The sequence below is a fragment of the Crotalus tigris genome, unplaced genomic scaffold (genome assembly GCF_016545835.1).
Source record: "Crotalus tigris isolate CLP2741 ecotype Arizona unplaced genomic scaffold, ASM1654583v1 scf7180000017975.10810073628:1450386, whole genome shotgun sequence".
Lineage (NCBI taxonomy): Eukaryota > Metazoa > Chordata > Lepidosauria > Squamata > Viperidae > Crotalus > Crotalus tigris.
This window is the reverse complement of record NW_024096754.1, coordinates 249,615-268,721: the sequence shown is the minus strand read 5'-3', so window position 1 is coordinate 268,721 and position 19,107 is coordinate 249,615. Positions and strand designations below refer to the sequence as shown.

Here is a 19,107-nt window from a genome sequence, read left to right as displayed (position 1 = left end):
TGAGTGGAAGGAAGGATAGGGAGGAAGGAAGTATGAAGTATGGCTGGATGGATGGAAAAATAGAAAGGATGGATGGATGGATGGAAGAATAGAAGAAAGGATGAATGGAAGGAAGGACAGATGGATGAATGGAAGAATGGAAGGAAGGAAGGAAAGATGGATGCAAGAATGGAAGAAAGAAAAGACGGACGGATGGAAGATAGATAGGGGAGTGGAAGGAAGGGAGAAAGGAAGGAAGGAAGGGCGGCTGGAGATCATCCCAGGAAAAAGAGGCTTGTGCCAAATCCATCCAGCTCCTCCTCTCCCGCTCCCTCCTCTGCCCTCTGCCCGCAGACCCCGTCCTGGGCTACCTGATGAAGGGCTTGTGTGAGAAGGCCCTGGCCTCCGTGGCCGCCAAAGCCATCCACAACATTTGCTCCGTGTGCCGGGACCACATGGCCCAGCACTTCACGGGCCTGCTGGAAATCGCCCGCTCCCTCGACTCCTTCATGCTCTCCCCGGAAGCCGCGGTCGGACTCCTGAAAGGTATGGACGCCTCCTCCTCTTCCTCCTCCCCCTCCCTCTCCCCCTCCCTCCTTCTCCTCCTCCTCCTCCTCCCTCCTCCTCCCCCTCCCTCCTTCTCCTCCTCCTCCCCCTCCCTCCTCCTCCTCCTCTTCCCCCTCCCTCCTCCTCCTCCTCCTCCTCCTCCCTCCACCTCCTCCTCCTCCCCCCTCCTCCTCCTCCTTCTCCTCCTCCCCCTCCCCCTCCCTCCTCCCCCTCCCCCTCCCTCCTCCTCCTCCCCCTCCCTCCTCCTCCCCCTCCCTCCTTCTCCTCCTCCTCCTGGAGTCCCCCCTGGGGAGGGGGGTGGTAGGCTGGGCTCCTGCTGTGGAGGCCAAGCCCATCATCCCGATGGCCTGACTCGCTTGACGGACTCCTGTCCTCCCTCTCGCTGGGCAGGGACGGCGTTGGTGCTCGCCAGGCTGCCCCTGGAGAAGATCTCGGCGTGCCTCAGTGAACTCTGCGCCGTTCAGGTGATGGCCCTGAAAAAGGTGGGTGGTCTGGAGGTGGGCTACGAGGGGACCCTCGCAGGGTGGAAAAGCAGCCATCAGCTCAGGAGCTTAGCTGGTGGACCGTCCCCTCCCGGGCGCCTACTGGCTCCTGCGGCCTGCGGGGAGACGGCGAACATTCGGAAAAGTTTGCCGAAGGGAGTGTGGTCAAGGCGCCAGGTTAGGAACCAGGAGACGGAGAGTTCTAGTCCCGCCTTAAGGCACGGAAGCTGGCTGGGTAATTTTGGGCCAATCACCAGGAGACGGTGAGTTCTAGTCCTGCCTTAGGCACAAAAGCCAGCTGGGTGACCTCAGGCTTTCTCTGAACTCAGCCCACTTCAAAGTGTTGTAGGGAAAATAGGAGGAGGAAGGTATATTAGATGCCGCTTTATAAAAATAATAAAAGCAGGATATTAATGAGAGAGAGAGAGAGAGAGATGGTAAGATAGAGATAGATAGATAATGATATAGATAGAAAGAAAGAGATGGTAAGATAGATTGGATGGATGGATGGAGAGAGAGATGGTAAGATAGATAGAGATAGATAATAAGAAATATAGATAGAAAGAAAGATGGTAAGATACATTGGATGGATGGATGGATGGATGGATGGATGGATGGATGGATGGATGGATGGATGGAGAGAGATGGTAAGATAGATATAGATAATAAATGATATAGATAGAAAGATGGTAAGATAGATTGGATGGATGGATAGCTAGATAGAAAGAGATGGTAAGAGAGAGATAGTAAGAAATGATATAGATAGAAAGATGGTAAGATAGATTAGATGGATGGATAGATAGATAGAAAGAGATGGTAAGGTAGAGAGTAAGAAATGATATAGATAGAGATGGTAAGATAGATTGGATGGATGGATGGATAAATAGAGAGAGATGGTAAGATAGATAGATAGAGATAGATAATAATAAATGATATAGATAGAAAGAGATGGTAAGATTAGATGGATGGATAGATAGAGAGAAAGAGATGGTAAGATAGAGAGAGAGATAGTAAGAAATGATATAGATAGAAAGATGGTAAGATAGATTGGATGGATGGATGGATGGATAAATAGAGAGAGATGGTAAGATAGATAGATAGAGATAGATAATAATAAATGATATAGATAGAAAGAGATGGTAAGATTAGATGGATGGATAGATAGAGAGAAAGAGATGGTAAGATAGAGAGAGAAAGATAGTAAGAAATGATATAGATAGAAAGAAAGAGATGGTAAGATAGATTGGATGGATGGATGGATGGGTAGATAGATAGATAGATAGATAGATAGATAGATAGATAGATAGATAGATAGATAGATAGATAGATAGATATCGTTAGACAGACAGACAGACAAGGCAGGGGACACCCCACTTCTCCAACCTCAGTCCCTTGTGGGACATGGGGAGCTGGGGATTATAGGTGTTGTAGTCCACATCCGAGGCCCCTCTTTGGACGGATGTCTGAGATGAAACAGGAGGCCGGCATGGCTGAGGAACCAACACCTCCCAAGGCTGAGCTAACTTGGGTGCCGGATGGGTGGCTAGTAAAATTTCTTAAATAAATAAACTTCCCCACCTGGGACGGTCCCGCCTGTTCTCTCTCTCCCCTTCAGTTGCTGTCTCAGGAGCCGAGCAACGGGCTCTCCTCGGACCCCACGGTGCCCCTCGACCGCCTCGCTGTTATATTTAGGTAAGCACCGGGGAGGGGGGGCTCGGGGGGGCTCCCCGAACGGCAGTGCTATGGCTTCTTGGCTGCTACTCCACCCCCCCCCCCCGGTCCCCCACTTTAGGGTGCTGTTTCTGGCAACGCTTGGCTCTTAGGAAACCAATTGTAGAAATGATGCAGGATCTCTAAAGAGCTTGCCTTGACTCAACCAGAGTTGAGTGCCGGATTCAAGAAACGGCTGATTCCGACAAACGAGCCAACAGTGAACGAGAGCCTAACCCAGTGGTTCTCCACCTGTGGGTGGGGACCCCATTTGGGGTCGAACAACCATTTCACGGGGGTCGCCAAACAACGCAGTCCGCCATTTCCCCCCCCTTTTCCTTAGCTGTGCTCCTCCCTTTTATTCTATTGGCTTTTGAAAGCCAATAGAAGAGACTCTCTTGAATAGAGTCTAATTCTATTGGCTTTCAAAAGCCAATAGGAATTGTCCGGGCTGTCTCTGCCCTGCTGAGCCCGCCAAAAATCCCATTCTGCAAACAGTGCTGCACCAGTTGAGTAGTCCTCGGCTTACGACCGGTTGAGTAGTCCTTGACTTACGACCGGTTGGGGGTCACGGCATTAAAAAGGTTGAGAACCACTGGCCTAACCAAAGAACCACCAAGAACATTCCCATCAACAGTGACAGGGCAAGCCACTTGTATATAAACGGGGAGCAAATCCGCCCTAGCACTGATGATGTTACCTAGTTGGGTCTGAAAAAAAAATCAGCCAAACTCAGAGAGCACCAAGGACCCCCCCCCCCGAGTCATCATCGTCCTCCTCCTCCTCCCCCCCTCCTCCCCCTCCTCCTCCTCCTCCTCCACTTCTCCACATACCCCCCTCCCTCCTAGCACTGATGATGTTACCTAGTTGAGTCTGAAAAAAAAAATCAGCCAAACTCAGAGAGCACCAAGGACCCCCCCCAGTCATCATCATCCTCCTCCCCCTCCTCCCCCTCCTCCTCCTCCTCCCCCCTCCTCCCCCTCCTCCTCCTCCTCCCCCTCCTCCTCCCCCTCCTCCACTTCTCCACATACCCCCCTCCCTCCTAGCACAGATGATGTTACCCAGTCAGGTAATGAAATGTCTGCAAGAAAACCACCCAGCTCAGAGAGCACCAAGGACCCCCTAGAGTCATCATCGTCCCCCCCTCCTCCTCCTCCTCCTCTTCTCCACATACCCCCCTCCCTCCTAGCACTGATGATGTTACCCAGTTGGGTCATGAAATGTCTGCAAGAAAACCACCCAGCTCAGAGAGCGCCAAGGACCCCACAGTCCTCCTCCTCCGCATACCCCACTCCCTCCTAGCACTGATGATGTTCCCCAGTTGGGTCATGCAACGTCTGCAGGAAAACCACCCAGCTCCAGATGCCCAGCGTCGTCCTCCCCGCCCCCTTCCCTGCCTGCCCGAAACCAGCTTTCCTTCTAGAGAGTTCCCTTTTCTTTTGATTTCTCCTTCCACTGCAGGCACACCAACCCCATTGTAGAAAACGGGCAGACGCATCCGTGCCAAAAGGTCATCCAAGAGGTAAACGGGCAGGGCCTGTTTGTGTCTCCCACCCACGGCTGAAAATCTGGAGAGGGGCCAGAATTGCCCACCCGGGCTTGGAGACCGACACTAAAGGGCTCCAGGTTGGGGGAAACGGCCACAGGCCACGTTGGAGCAAACCTGGGCATTTTATGGCCCCCGGGCCACAGCCGGCCCTTTGCTCATCCCTGTCTGGCCCTGGTGGGTTGCTTTTATTTTGAAAGTGACGGCTATTTTTGTCCAATTGACTTGTGTTTGTGTGTGTGTGTGTGTGTGTGTGTGTGTGTGTGTGTGTGTGTGTACCTACACACCTTCACAGCCCTATTAGTTTGGCACTCCACAGCAGTCCCAATTTCTTACACGGCTCCTTGGGAAATTAAGTGCCCACCCCTGTCTCGGAGGGTCTGTTTTTGCCCTTGGGGCTGTCGTCCACTGCAGGGGTCTCCAACCTTGGCAACTTAATAATAATGATGATGATGATGTTGGGAGGGATCTTGGAGGTCATCTAGTCTACCCCCTGCTCATCAGGAGACCTATACCATTTCAGACAGATGGACTTCATGGACTTCAACTCCCAGAATCCCTCAGCCAGCCATACTGGGAGTTGAAGTCCCCCACCCATCTTAAAGCATGTTGGCTGGGGAATTCTGGGAATTGGTTCACCCATTTTAAGGCATGCTGGCTGGGGAATTCTGGGAGCTGAAGTCCACCATCTTAAAGTATGGCTGGGGAATTCTGGGAATTGAAGTCCATCCGTCTTAAAGTATGATGGCTGGAGAATTCTGAGAGCTGAAGTCTACCATCTTAAAGCAGGCCGGCTGGGGAATTCTGGGAGCTGAAGTCCACCATCTTAAAGTATGATGGCTGGGGAATTCTGGGAGCTGAAGTCCACCATCTTAAAGCAGGCCGGCTGGGGAATTTTGGGAGCTGAAGTCCCCCCATCTTAAAGCAGGCTGGCTGGGGAATTCTGGGAGCTGAAGCCCACCATTTTAAAGTATGATGGCTGGGGAATTCTGGGAGTTGAAGTCCACCCATCTTAAAGCAGGCCAGCTGGGGGATTCTGGGAGCGGAAGTCCAGAAGTCTTCAAGGTTGGAGACCCCTGGTCTCTTGCCCTTGCTCCTGTCGTCCTTTTTGACGTTCCTCTCGGGTCTCCCCCCAGATTTGGCCGGTGCTCTCGGAGACGTTGAACAAGCACCGGGCGGACAACCGCATCGTGGAACGCTGCTGCCGATGCCTGCGTTTCGCCGTCCGTTGCGTCGGCAAGGGCTCGGCAGCCCTCCTGCAGCCACTGGTCACTCAGGTGAGCTTGTTCACCCCTCTGCCCACCGGCGTTCATTCCTGCAACGGAGGACTCGGATAGTTATTTTTAAAAAAATAATAATACAACAGTTCATTTAGTGACCATTCAAAATTGCAGCGGCCCTGGGGAATTTTTTTTTTAACGACGACCGTTTTTTTTTCACACCTACGACCGTTGCTGCCTCCCCAGGGTGACGTGATCAAAATTCGGACGTTTGGCAACTGACTCGTATTTATGACGGTCGCAGCGTCCCCGGCGGTGTGTGTGTCACGTGACCCCCATTTTGCGACCTTCTCAGTGGGGGAATCCAGATTCACTTAACAACCGTGTGACTCGCTTAACAACCGCAGATAGGGCTGGCTCTGTGCGTTCCTCCGTTGAGCCCCAGCTCTTTTCCTTGGCAGATGGTGAGCGTGTACCAGGAGCATCAGCACTCCTGCTTCCTTTACCTGGGCAGCATCCTGGTGGACGAGTACGGCATGGAGGAAGGGTGCAGGCAGGGGCTGCTCGACATGCTGCAGGTAGGTAGGTAGGTAGGTGCTGGAGACCGGGGGGAGGAGGAGGCGAAGACCCCCTTCCTGGGCCGAGGGTCCTGTACCCCCCTGATCCAGCCACCGTTTTAGGGTGCCCTGTGGCTCCACTCCTAGAGCAGGCAGGGCCCAAAACGAGCGGTTTAGTCTGCTGAATTGCCTGCTTCAATCAAGTTTGTTGTTCCCCTTTGAGAACTTGCAAACTTTGAGCGCCAGTTGGTTAAGGCACCAGGCTGGAAAGCAGGAGACCGTGAATTCTAGCTCTGCCTCAGGCACAAAAGCTGGCCGGGTGACTTTGGACCAATCCCCAGGAGACGGGGAGTTCTAGTTCTATCTCATGCGTGAAAGCCGTCTCTGGGCGACTTCGGTTCAATTGTCAGGAGGCGGTGAGTTCTAGTTCCGTTTTAAGCTTGAAAGCTGACTGGGTGACTTTGGGCCAATTGCCAGGAGACGGTGAGTTCTAGTCCCACCTTAGGCATGAAAGCCTGCTGGGTGACTTTGGGCCAATGACTAGGAGACACAGTGAGTTCTAGTTCCGCTTTAAGCTTGAAAGCTGGCTGGGTGACTTTGGGCCAATCACAGGAGACGGTAGTTCTAGTCCCACATTAGGTATGAAAACTGGCTGTTGACTTTGGGCCAATGACTAGGAGGTAGTGAGTTCTAGTTCCTCTTTAAGCTTGAAAATCGGTGATGTGGCTTTGGGCTAATCACCAGGAGATGGTGAGTTCTAGTCCCATCTTAGGCATGAAAACCGTGAGTTCTAGTTCCGCTTTAAGCTTGAAAGCTGACTGGGTGACTATGGGCCAATCGCCAGGAGATGTTGAGTACTAGTCCCACCTTAGGTATGAAAACTGGCTGTTGACTTTGGGCCAATGACTAGGAGGTAGTGAGTTCTAGTTCCTCTTTAAGCTTGAAAGTCGGCTGTGTGACTTTGGGCCAATCACCAGGAGATGGTGAGTTCTAGTTCTGCTTTAAGCCTGAGTCAGCTGGGTAAGTTTCAGCCAATCACCAGGAGACGATGAATTGTAGTCCCTCCCTAGGCGTGAAAGCCAGCTGGATGACCTTGGGCCAGTCCCTCTGTCAGCCCAACCCACCTCACAAGGTTGTTGTGGTGAGGAAAATAGGAGGAGGAAGGTAGGTGGGGTATGTTTGCCGCCTCGGGTTATTTGTAACCATAATAAAGGCAGGATACAAATAAAAATGAATAAATGGCCGTCCCCCCTTTCAGCCTAGCCTGCTGTAGGGTTGGGAGGGGCCAGGGCATCTCATGTTCCCAGTCCTGAACGAGGCTTTGCCTTGGGGGAGGGACCTAGAGAGGGATGGGAGGAGAAGATGGCTTTCTTGGGGCTTTTCCTGTGGGAAGAGACACGCTCCAGCTGTCCTGCTGAGCCGTCTCCTTGTCGCTTCGTCCCAGGCGCTGTGTGTCCCCACTTTCCGGCTGCTTGAGCAACCCAACGGCCTCCAGAACCACCCGGACACTGTGGATGACCTCTTCCGGCTGGCCACCAGGTACTCCCACCTCGGCCTGTAGTGGCCCATGCCTGCCTGTTCTAAATGGACCCCCTCCTGGGTGGCTTGGATTTTAGGCTGTCGGGTGGCGCAAACCTCTTTGAATCGGAGACTGGTGGAGGCAGATGGAAGAGGCCTGGGGGAGTCTCTTGTGCAGCGTATGAAATAGAGGGATAGAAAAAGAGGAATAGACAGAGGGATAGAGCAACAGAGAGAGACAGAGGTGGGTGGAGGGATAGATATGAAGATAGATGATAAATGATAGATGGGTGATAGACGAATGGTAGATGGATATATAGAAGAGATGGAGGGAAGGATGGGTGGGTGAGTGGATGGACGAGCAGAGAGGTAGGTAGCTAGATAGAGAAAAATACATAGAGGGATAGATAGGGATAGCGGGATAGAAAGATAGATGAGAGATGGAATAGATAGATAGATAGATAGATAGATAGATAGATAGATAGATAGATAGATAGATAGATAGATAGATAGATAGATAGGATGGATGGATGGATGGATGGATGGATGGATGGATGGATGGATGGATGGGATAGGTAGGTAGGTAGGTAGGAGATGGGAGAGATAGATAGATAGATAGATAGATAGATAGATAGATAGATAGATAGATAGATAGATAGATAGATAGATAGATAGATAGATAGATAGATAGATAGATAGATAGATAGATTGGATGGATGGATGGATGGATGGATGGATGGATGGGATAGGTAGGTAGGTAGGTAGGAGATGGGAGAGATAGATAGATAGATAGATAGATAGATAGATAGATAGATAGATAGATAGATAGATAGATAGATAGATAGATTGGATGGATGGATGGATGGATGGATGGATGGATGGATGGATGGATGGATGGATGGATGGGATAGGTAGGTAGGTAGGTAGGAGATGGGAAAGATAGATAGATGATAGATAGATAGATAGATAGATAGATAGATAGATAGATAGATAGATAGATAGATAGATAGATAGATAGATGATTGGATGGATGGATGGATGGATGGATGGATGGATGGATGGATGGATGGATGGATGGATGGATGATATAGGTAGGTAGGTAGGTAGGAGATGGGAAAGATAGATAGATGATAGATAGATAGATAGATAGATAGATAGATAGATAGATAGATAGATAGATAGGAAAGATGGAATAGATAGATAGGAGAGAGATGGAATAGATAGATAATAGATAAAAGATAGATAGAGGATAGATAGATCTATCTATCTTCTATTATCTACCTACCTATGATAGGTGGGTAAGTAGGTAGGTAGATAGAGGGAGGGAGGGAGGGAGGGAGGGAGGGGACAGACGAACAAACGGATAGATGGACAAATGGATGGAGGGACATCCAGAGAGATGGAGAGAGAGAGACAGAAAAACAGGTAGGTAGGCAGACAGAGGGAGGAAGGGCGGGACAGACAGATGGACAGACAGGCAGATAGGTGGAGAAGGGCTTCAGCTGGGAGCAGAAAGAATTCCTCTGAGACGCCTTATTGCCCCCTTAATTTGCAATGCCCCCAACCCTCATGGGGGGGCTGCAAGAAACGTCTAACTCCCTCTCTCCCCCCCCATCACAGGTTCATCCAACGCAGCCCACTCACCCTTCTGCGCAGCCAGGTGATCCTCCCCATCCTGCAGTGGGCCATCGCCGCCACCACCCTGGATCACCGGGACGCCAACTGCAGCGTCATGAAGTTCTTGCGCGACCTCATCCACACCGGAGTGTCCAACGATGTGAGTCAGGGGCGCCCGGTAGGTGACAGGGAGGGAAGCCGGCACAGCGGCAGCCGTCCTCGGGTTTTGGAAACGGGCCTGCTTATCCAACTTGCAGGGGTCCTTAGGTAGATCCGTCGCTTTGATTATCTTTTCCAGAATCTTCCCAGGTATTGAGGTCAGGCTGATAGGTCTGTAGTTTCCTGGATCCATTTTTTTCCCCCCTTGTTTTGAAGATGGGGACTACATCGGTTCTTTTTCAGTCCTTTGGTAGTTCCCCGCTGCTCCAGGATCTTTGAAAGGTCCAATTCAGTGGTTCTGAGATCACGTCTGCCAGTTCTTTCAGAACCTTGGGGTGCAACCCATCTGATCCCGGTGATTTATATTCATCAAGATCAGACAGGTGTTCTCTAACCCTCTTCTTGCTTGTTTTAATTTTTATTTCTAATCTGTCTTTTGCGGTTACGTTTTTGGTAGGTTGGGCTATAGTTTCTTTTTTTTGCGTGAAGACCGATGCAAAGAATGAGTTAAGCAGTTCTGCTTTCTCTCTGCTGCCTGTTACTTCCTTGACGTCTTCTCTCTTTAGTGCACCGACAGTTTCCTTGACTTTTTTCTTATTATTTATATGTTGAAAGAAACTTGTTTTTAAATTATCTTTGACTTTGCACCAAGTCTTCGTTCATTCTGAGCCTTTGCTTTCCCGACTTCATCTTTGCAGATTCGGGCTATTTGCTGATGTTCTGCCTTAGTTATGTGTCCCTCTTTCCTTTTTTTTTTTTTTTGTCCTGGTGATTTGAAGTCGTCTAAAGGTGGACAGGTGTTCTCTTACCATTCTCCCGTCTATTTTAACTTGTATAGGTAGTCCTCAACTTACGACCACAGTTGAGTCCAAAATTTATGTTGCTAAGTGAGACATTTGTTAAGTGAGTCTTGCCCCGTTTTAGAATGTTTCTTGCCACATTTGTGAATGTGAATCACTGCAGCAGTTCAATTAGTAACATGGTTGTTAAGCGAATCCGGTTCCCCATTGCTTGTCAGAATGTTGCAAAACAGAATCATGTGACCCAGGGACGCAGCAACAGTCATAAAGGTGAGTCAGTTGTCAAGCATCTGAATTTTGATCGTGTGACTGTATGGGGAATGCTTCAAGGGTCATAAGTGTGAAATATGGTCATAAGTCACTTTTTTCAGTGCTGCTGTAACTTCGAACGGTCACTAAGCGAACTGTTGTAAGTTGAGGACTATTTGTACTCTTCCTAAACTGTTTTTTTTTACGGTACTGTTTTTGGTCGGTTGGATAGTTTTTTCCCTTTTGTGTAAAGACAGATGCAAAAAACGAGTGAAGCATTTCTGTTTTCTCCCTGTTGCTCGTCACCTTCTTGCCGTTTTCTCCCATTCGTGGACCAGTCGTTCCCTTGACTTTTTTCTTTTTCTTTTTACGTGTCGAAAGAAGCTTTTTTTTTTTTTTTTTGGACTATTGTTGCAAGTCTTAGTTCATTTTTGAGCCTTAGCTTTCCTGACTTCATCTTTGCAGATTCGGGCTATTTGCTGGTATTCTGCCTTAGTTATGTGCCCCTCTTTAGACAAGGCTTTAGACAAGGACCAGACTCTTAAATCTGCTGCCCGGGGAGAAGGCAGGGGGTTGGCCAATGCCTAAGGTCACTCCATTGCGTGTCATTTGCAGCACGAGGAGGACTTTGAGGCCCGCAAAGAGCTCATCGGGCAGGTGATGACCCAGCTGGGCCAGCAGTTGGTGAGCCAGCTGTTGCAGACCAGCTGTTTCTGCCTGCCGCCTTACACCCTACCAGACGTGGCCGAGGTGCTGTGGGAGATCATGCAGGTCGACAGGCCGGTAAGGGGCGTAGGAGGCTGTGCGGGCCCTCCAGGTGGATTGCCCCTCCCTGATGGAGGAAGAGCTGTCCATGGGTAGGGGAGAAGAGACCCCCCCCCCAGAGTAGACCAGCCCTCTAGGTAGATGGGTGGGTTGGTGGATAATAGGTAGATAGATGGGTGGGTGAATGGATGGATGGATAGATAGATGATAGGTAGGTAGGTAGATAGATGATAGGTAGTTAGATAAGTAAATAGATGGTAGATGAATGGATGGATGGATGGATGGATAGATATGGATGGATGGATGGATATAGATAGATAGATAGAGAGAGAGATAGAGAGATAGATAGATGATAGGTAGATAGATAAATAAATAGATGGTAGATGAATGGATGGATGGATGGATGGATAGATATGGATGGATGCATATAGATAGATAGATAGAGAGATGGTAGGTAGATAGATGATAGGTAGATAGATAAGTAAATAGATGGTAGATAGAGAGAGAGAGAGATGATAGGTAGATAAGTAAATAGATGGTAGATGGGTGGATAGAGATAGATAGATAGATAGATAGATAGATAGATAGATAGATAGATAGATAGATAGATAGATGATAGGTAGGTAGATAGATAAGTAAATAGATGGTAGATGGATGGATGGATAGATAGACAGATAGAGGGATAGATAGAGGGATAGGTAGAGATATGTAGATGGAGGGATGGATACAAATATAGATAGATAATAGATGGATGGATGGATGGATGGATGGATGGATGGATGGATGGATGATAGGAATGGGGAGGGAGGGATGGACAGAGGAACAGATGAATGGTAGATGGAGGGATAGACAGATGAACAGGTGGGTGGAGGGAGGGAGGGAGGGAGGGAGGGAGAGACAGATGGGCAGATAGATGGGGAAGGGCTTCAAGATGGGCCCAGAGGAGGCAGAAAGAATTGCACCGAGCCTTCTAACTGCCCCCTTCATTTGCAACACCCCAATGCCCTTTTTGGCAGAGGGACCTGGGCGTGGGGGGGGGCGGGCGGCAGGGAGACTGGGTCACTCAGAGGGTCTTACTATCTCTCTACTTCCCTCCCCTTCCCCCCAATCCTGGCAATAGACGTTCTGCCGCTGGCTGGAGAACTCCCTGAAAGGGTTGCCGAAGGAGACCACGGGGGGAGCCGTTCAGGTGACCCACAAGCAGCTGACGGACTTCCACAAGCAAGTCACCAGGTGAGTGGGGAGAGGGGTGGGGGGGGGCAGCCTACCAGTAGCCTTGGGATCCCGGTCTGGGGCCGGGCTGCGGGAAGCCCCTTGAGCAGGGGTCTTCCAACTTGGCGCTTTGAGGATTGGTGGACTTCAACTCCCAGAATTCCTCAGCCAGCATGGGCCATATAAGCCAGGGGTCTTCCAACTTGGCGCTTTGAGGATTGGTGGACTTCAACTCCCAGAATTCCTCAGCTAGCATGGCCCATATAAGCCAGGGGCCTTCCAACTTGGCCCTTTTAGGACTTGTGGACTTCATCTCCCAGAATTCCTCAGCCAGCATGGCCCATATAAGCCAGGGGCCCTCCAGCTTGGCCCTTTTAGGACTTGTGGACTTCAACTCCCAGAATTCCTCAGCTAGCATGGACCATATAAGCCAGGGGTCTTCCAACTTGCCAAGTTGGAAGACCCCTGCCCTTGAGTCTCCTCTGGGACCGACTCCAACATTGTGGCATGTTCTCCCCCCCCCCTCCGTTTGAAAATTATCCCGTGAACGTAAAATAGAACTTTAGAACGTGAAAACAAAAAAACCAAAAAGTCCCGTTGCTGCCATACAGGCCGTCCTCGATTTGCGACACAAGTCGGGTCAACCTTTCCATCGCTAAGCGGTTCTGAAGCGAGTCGTCTTTTATTGCATGACTTTTTGTCACGGTCCTTAAGCGAATCCGGCCTTCCCCCGTTGGCTTTGCTGGTCGGGCGCCGGCTGGGACGGTGACCGATGGAGACCCTGGGATGGTGCAGTCGTGTTTTTCCCCTTCTCACAATAAATTCGCCCTCCTTCTCTCCTGCAGCGCTGAGGAGTGCAAGCAAGTTTGCTGGGCTTTGAGGGACTTTACCAGACTCTTCCGATAGCTGAGGCCTCTCTCGCTCTGCCTGTCCCAGGTGAGTAGCTGCGGTGTACCCCCTTCTCTGCTTTTAAAACAAGGGTGCAGGCCACAGGCCTCTGCTGCTCAGAGAAGGTGGCCTTTCCTTAAATCAGGGTTTCCCAAACGTGGGACGAGTGGACTTCCACTTCCAGAATTCCCCAGCCAGTGTGCTTGAAGAGGGGTGGACTTCAACTCCCAGAATCCTCCAGCCAGCTTGCTTTAAGATGGGTGGACCCCAAGTCCCAGAATTCCCTAGCTGGCATGCTTGAAGAGGGGTGGACTTCAACTCCCAGAATTCCCTAGCCGGTATGCTTTAAGATGGGTGGACCCCAAGTCCCAGAATTCTCCAGCCAGCTTGTTTTAAGAGGGGGTGGACTTCAACTCCCAGAATTCTCCATCCAGCTTGCTTTAAGATGGGTGGACCCCCAACTCCCAGAATTCCCTAGCCGGCATGCTTGAAGAGGAGTGGACTTCAACTCCCAGAATTCCCCAGCCAGTATGGTTTAAGAGGGGTGGACTTCAACTCCCAGAATTCCTCAGCCTGCGTGTTGGATGGTCTTCAACTCCCAGAATTCCTTAGCCAGCCTGGCTGGATGGCCCCTTTATCACTTGTGGACTTCAACTCCCAGAATTCCCTAGCCAGCGTGGTTTAAGAGGAGTGGACTTCAACTCCCAGAATTCTCCATCCAGCTTGCTTTAAGATGGGTGGACCCCAAGTCCCAGAATTCCCTAGCCGGCATCCTTTAAGATGGGTGGACTTCAAGTCCCAGAATTCCTCAGCCAGCATGTTTGATGGTCTTCAATTCCCAGAATTCTTTAGCCAGCATGGCTGGCTCGGGAATTCTGGGAGTTGAAATCCACGAGTTATAAAAGAGCCGAGGTTGCCTGGTCCAGAAGGGAGTGGAGTTGGTGAGTCCTCCTCCTCCTCTTCCTCCTCTTCCTCCTCCTCCTCCTCCTTCCACAAACCCTACTCCCTAACTCCCTCTCCCATCTAGCCCTGATGCTGTTCCCTAGTTGGGTCATGAAACGTCTGCAAGGAAACCACCCAGCTCAGAGAGCAACAAGGACCTAACAACTCCTGGCTGCCTTGCAACTCCCTTTGGGGCACCATTCCCAGAAATCCCAGAATCCCTTTCGGGTTCTTCCCGTGAAACGTTGGCCTCCTCCTTCCTTCCGCAGGAATGTCTTATTTTCAGAAGAGGAAATAAAACAGCCAAGACGGTGAAATCACAACCAGCAAACTTCACTGCAGCCGAAGGCTCCGAATCGCTCCGGTGTGTCCCGCCAATCCAGAAGAGACGCTTTGCTGCAAGAATCAGTCGGTGAAGTTCCTGCTTGTGAGTCAGAAAAGAGAAAGGCAGAAAGAAAAGAAAAAAACAAAACAAAACGGGGGGGAAAAAAATAATAATTAAAAAAAAAAAAAGAGGAAACCCAAGCGCCGTTTAACCTGCAACTCTTGAGGGCTGCCGTTGAGGGGGGAGTGGGGGAAGAAACAGCTTTCCGAATGGACTGGCTTTGGAGGAAAGAAAAGAAAAAACCAAGAGAGAGAGAGAGAGAAAACGAGAAGAAAATGAGAAGAAAAAAAAAGGAAAATAATAACAATAAAAAAAAAGTTTTTTAAAAAAAGTCCACCCAAACACGAAACCATCCACAGCTAATTTGCTTGGCCTAACAAGAAGTGTCAAGGGGGGGGGGAGAAACACCAAAACCCCCAGTAATAATAAAAAAAAAGGAGGAGGGAGAGTGGGGGAGCAACGAAAAATTTAATTTCTGTGAAATGAAAAAGAATCCGTAGAGAGGGGGGTGGGGTTTAAAACGCGACCCACACCGGGAGTTGGCCTACCCTGCAGGGTCGGTAGCAAGAAACACTTCTTTGGTTTGTTTGGGGCCAGTTCATTTCCCAGGGCTGGAAGGAGACCCCCCCCTCACCTGCCCCCAAAAAGGAAAGATTGCTAGAAGCCGGAAGCTGAAGACCCTCTCCCCATTTTGGTTGGGTGGGTAGGACGAGGCTGCGGTTCTCCTCCTTTCCACCCAGAAGGAAAGACGGGAAGATCCGGCTGTCTTTCCGTGCCCATCAACGTGCTGGCTTCTTTCGAGAAAACTCTTATAATATATATTTTATATATATATATATACATACATACATACACACATCTATATTTCTTTTCTTTCAGCCGATTTTTGGTTTTGGGTGTTTCTTTTTTTTTTGTTGTTTTGTTTTGTTTTTTGTTTGTTTGTTTTTTTCCTGAGAATCTGGTTTTAATCGGTTTGGGGATGACTTTTTTTTTTTTTTTTTAAACAGCAGGAGGGGGAAAGGGCTTCCGGAGAGATTTGTGGCGAGGGGGGCAGGCAGATTATTTTGTGAAAAAGATCCGGCGCCGGGATTCGAACGCGAAGGCAGGAAGAGGGTTGGGTGGGGGGTCCCGTTCTGTCTGGTGGGGGGAGGAGGAGAGCAGCCTTCTCGAGAACCAGGGGCGAAAAGAGCCCCCCCCCAAACAAAAAAAAAAGAAATAAAAAACGGACAAAACAGTTGAACGCTAGTCGTCTCCGGCACCTTTTTGTCGCGCGCTCGCCCAGGATCGGGCGGGTTCCCCCCCCCCCCGTGTGAAAAGGTAAGAGGGTTCCACTTTCTCTTGCGGTTCTTTTGCGCGATCGGCTGCCGGTTTTATCGTTGTGGCTTCGGGTTGCGGTCTTTGTCTTTCTCTCGGCTGCGTCAAGTGACGGCTCCCGATGGAGAGGTTGGAAAAGCCATTGTAGCTGAGTCGGTTTCCGGCTCAGCCCTGGATGGAAGCATTTCGTGACCCAACTAGGTAACATCATCAGGGCTAGAAGGGAGAGGGGTTTGCATGGTGGAGGCTTCCCCTGCTCCAAGAGTAAAGAACAGTGTAATCAAGGAAGCAGCAAAAAGACTCCCGTGTACACGGAGAGGGCCAGCCACTTGCAGAGAAAGACAGAGCAGATCCCACTCTAGGCGTGGATGGTGTTACCTAGTTGGGTCATGAAACATCTGCAAGAAAACCACCCAGCTCAGAGAGCACCAAGGAGTCCACATTTTAACCCAAATCCACAAATATACTCCATCAACCAAGTCAATTTAACCAGAAAGCATTAGTGCAGCGGTTCTCAACCTGTGGATTGGGACCCCATTTGGGGTCGAACGACCATTTCACGGGGGTCGCCAAACAACGCAGTCCGCCATTTTTTTCCCCCTTTTCCTTAGCTGTGCTACTCCCTTTTATTCTATTGGCTTTTGAAAGCCAATAGAATAGACTCTCTTGAATAGAGTCTCAATTCTATTGGCTTTCAAAAGCCAATAGGAATTGTCCAGGCTGTCTCTGCCCTGCTGAGCCCGCCAAAAGTCCCATCTGCAAACGGTGCTGCAAGTTGTCTGCAGCGAAGGCGAGCTGTCTGGAAGCTTCCACCCCTCCCTGCTGAGCAACTACTAACAATGTAAGGAAAAGAGGGCCAGGGGTGGGAGGTGGGAGGCCGGCGGGCGCAGGGAGGGTTGCTGGCGCGCATGGGGCCCCGCGGGTGCCTTAGCTCCCTTGGGCTGGGCCAGCTGGTGGCCCAGCCGGTGGTCGGCCTGCACTGTCTCTGCCGCTTGCCAGCTACGCCTCGGCCGGCGCAGGGGGCGGCACCACGCATGCGTGGCGCTCCCGGGCAGGGAAAGTCCTCGACTTAATGACCGGTTGGGTAGTCCTCGACTTACGACCGGTTGGGGGGGGTCGCAGCATTAAAAAGGTTGAGAACCACTGCATTAGTGGGATCAGAAACACCATTCCTTGGGAAATAAAGACGAGAATTTAGCCACCTCTGAAAGGCTTTCCAAACAGGACCCTCCATTCCTTTAATTTGGAAAATTCTTCTATCGGCTTACTCATCCGATAGAAACTGCAGGTGGGGCTCTGCAGGTCTGGAAAAACGCCACTGGCGCAAAGATTCAGTCACCAACGGGGCTGCTCCGTTTCCATCTGCCCTGACCCACAAAAAAAAAAAGAAAAAAAAAGTCCTTGGGATGCTTCAGGGAAGTGAAGACATCTTGACAGCAGTGTGAAGACGAAATAGTTCAACCTTGAGCAACTTGGCTGTTACCTCAAGCTGGAAACTAGAATGGCAGAGTCGGAAGGGACCTTGGAGATCTTCTAGTCCAACCCCCTGCTAAAGCAGGAGACCCTGGACCCAAACTTGCAACTGTATATAGACTTGTGGACTTCAACTTACGACTCTTGTTCACAGTTACAATCTTGGCAGCCTCCCTGTGGTCACGTGATCAAAATTCGCCCGCTTGGCCATTGGTTCATAGGTATGACGGTCGCAGCTTCCCGGGATCACGTGATTCTTTTTGGCGACCTGATAAGCAGTGAGGGAAGCCCGATTCACTTAACAGCCTAACAGTTGCACTGATTCACTTAACAACCGCGGGGAGAAAACTCACTGAATCTCACTTAGTGACAGAACGTTTGGGCTGAATTGTGGCTGTAAGCCGAGAACGGTCTGCAATTCACAAACTCTCCTGGTTTTCCAACGGAATCAGCCAGCCAAACTCTTGTCTCGGGATCCTTCTGAGATCACGGGCACTGTTTTGCACCCAGCGCCAAACCCTGGATCCCACCGATGAAAGAATCGGCCTTTGACACACTGGTTGGATAAAGCTTTTTATTCAAATATTCCGCTTAAAACGATTCGCCCAACAATTCCTTGGGGACTTGGGAATCTTCGGTCTATTCCCATTTCCTTCCTTCCAAACCAAAGGACGATTTGGGGGTACAGAGAAAAGGGGTGGGATGGGCTCAAATGAAACCACTTTTACTCCATTTGGGGGTGGGGGATTTTCAAGTTTTGGGAAGCTCCCGCTTTAGGGAAGAGGCTACAGGGAATTGCCCTGCCGGAATGAAAAGAATAAAAAAACTCAAAAATTCCTCCTGTCGGAAAAAGGGGCTGCCAAATTGACTTGCTCCTCTTAACAATCTCCGGGTAGTCCTCGGACTTACAGCAGTTTGTTTAGTGACCATTCAAAGTTACATCAACATGGAGAAGAGCGACGACAACTGTTTTTTTGCACCTGTGACCAGTAGCGGCACCCCCGGGGGTCACGTGATCAAAATTCGGAGGCTCGGCAACTGGCGTGTACTTCTGTCGGTTGCCGCGCCCCAGAGGGTCACGTGATCCTCTTTTGCAACTTTCTGACAAGCCAAGTCAAATGGGGAGGAAGCCGGATTCACTTTATAACAGGGTTACTAAGTTAACAGCTGCAGTGATTCGCTTAACAACCGGGGCAAAAAATGGTTGCAAAATGAGGCAAACCTCACTTGGTTTGTCTCGCTTAGCAACAAATGTTGGGCTCAGTTATATCCTAACCATCATACCAACTAGACCAGGGATAGACAACCTTGGTTCTTTTATTATTCGTGGACTTCAACTCCCAGAATTCCTGAGCCAGCGTGGGGGAACTATGGCCCCCTCATGACTCTGGACTTCAACTCCCAGAATTCCTGAGCCACCATGAGGGAACTATGGCCCCATCATGACTTGCGGACTTCAACTCCCAGAATTCCTGAGCCAGCATGGGGGACCTATGACCCCCTCATGACTTGTGGACTTCAACTCCCAGAATTCCTGAGCCAGCATGGGAGAACTATGGCCCCCTCATGACTGGTGGACTTCAACTCCCAGAATTCCTGAGCCAGCATGAGGGAACTATGCCCCCTTCATGACTCACGGACTTCAACTCCCAGAATTCCTCAGCCAGCATGAGGGAACTATGGCCCCCTCATGACTCGTGGACTTCAACTCCCAGAATTCCTCA

At 50.1% G+C, this 19,107-nt stretch overlaps 1 protein-coding gene across 3 annotated transcripts in view; it reads left to right on the top strand.

Moving 5' to 3' along the window:
• TNPO3 (transportin 3) overlaps window positions 1-15,032 on the top strand; it is a 43,261-nt gene extending 28,229 nt beyond the window's left edge. For 2 of the 3 annotated variants that reach the window (XM_039345716.1, XM_039345715.1), the window contains exons 12-23: window positions 334-525; window positions 937-1,028; window positions 2,644-2,720; window positions 4,200-4,260; window positions 5,421-5,561; window positions 5,966-6,082; window positions 7,506-7,600; window positions 9,200-9,356; window positions 11,020-11,187; window positions 12,290-12,402; window positions 13,227-13,317; window positions 14,481-15,032. In XM_039345716.1, the coding sequence (XP_039201650.1) occupies window positions 334-525; window positions 937-1,028; window positions 2,644-2,720; window positions 4,200-4,260; window positions 5,421-5,561; window positions 5,966-6,082; window positions 7,506-7,600; window positions 9,200-9,356; window positions 11,020-11,187; window positions 12,290-12,402; window positions 13,227-13,287 (1,274 nt within the window). In that variant the 3' untranslated portion in view covers window positions 13,288-13,317; window positions 14,481-15,032. The remainder of the gene's footprint in view (window positions 1-333; window positions 526-936; window positions 1,029-2,643; window positions 2,721-4,199; window positions 4,261-5,420; window positions 5,562-5,965; window positions 6,083-7,505; window positions 7,601-9,199; window positions 9,357-11,019; window positions 11,188-12,289; window positions 12,403-13,226; window positions 13,318-14,480) is intronic. The other variant, XM_039345717.1, reaches the window with a different exon arrangement.
• The last annotated feature ends 4,075 nt before the right edge of the window (window positions 15,033-19,107 follow it).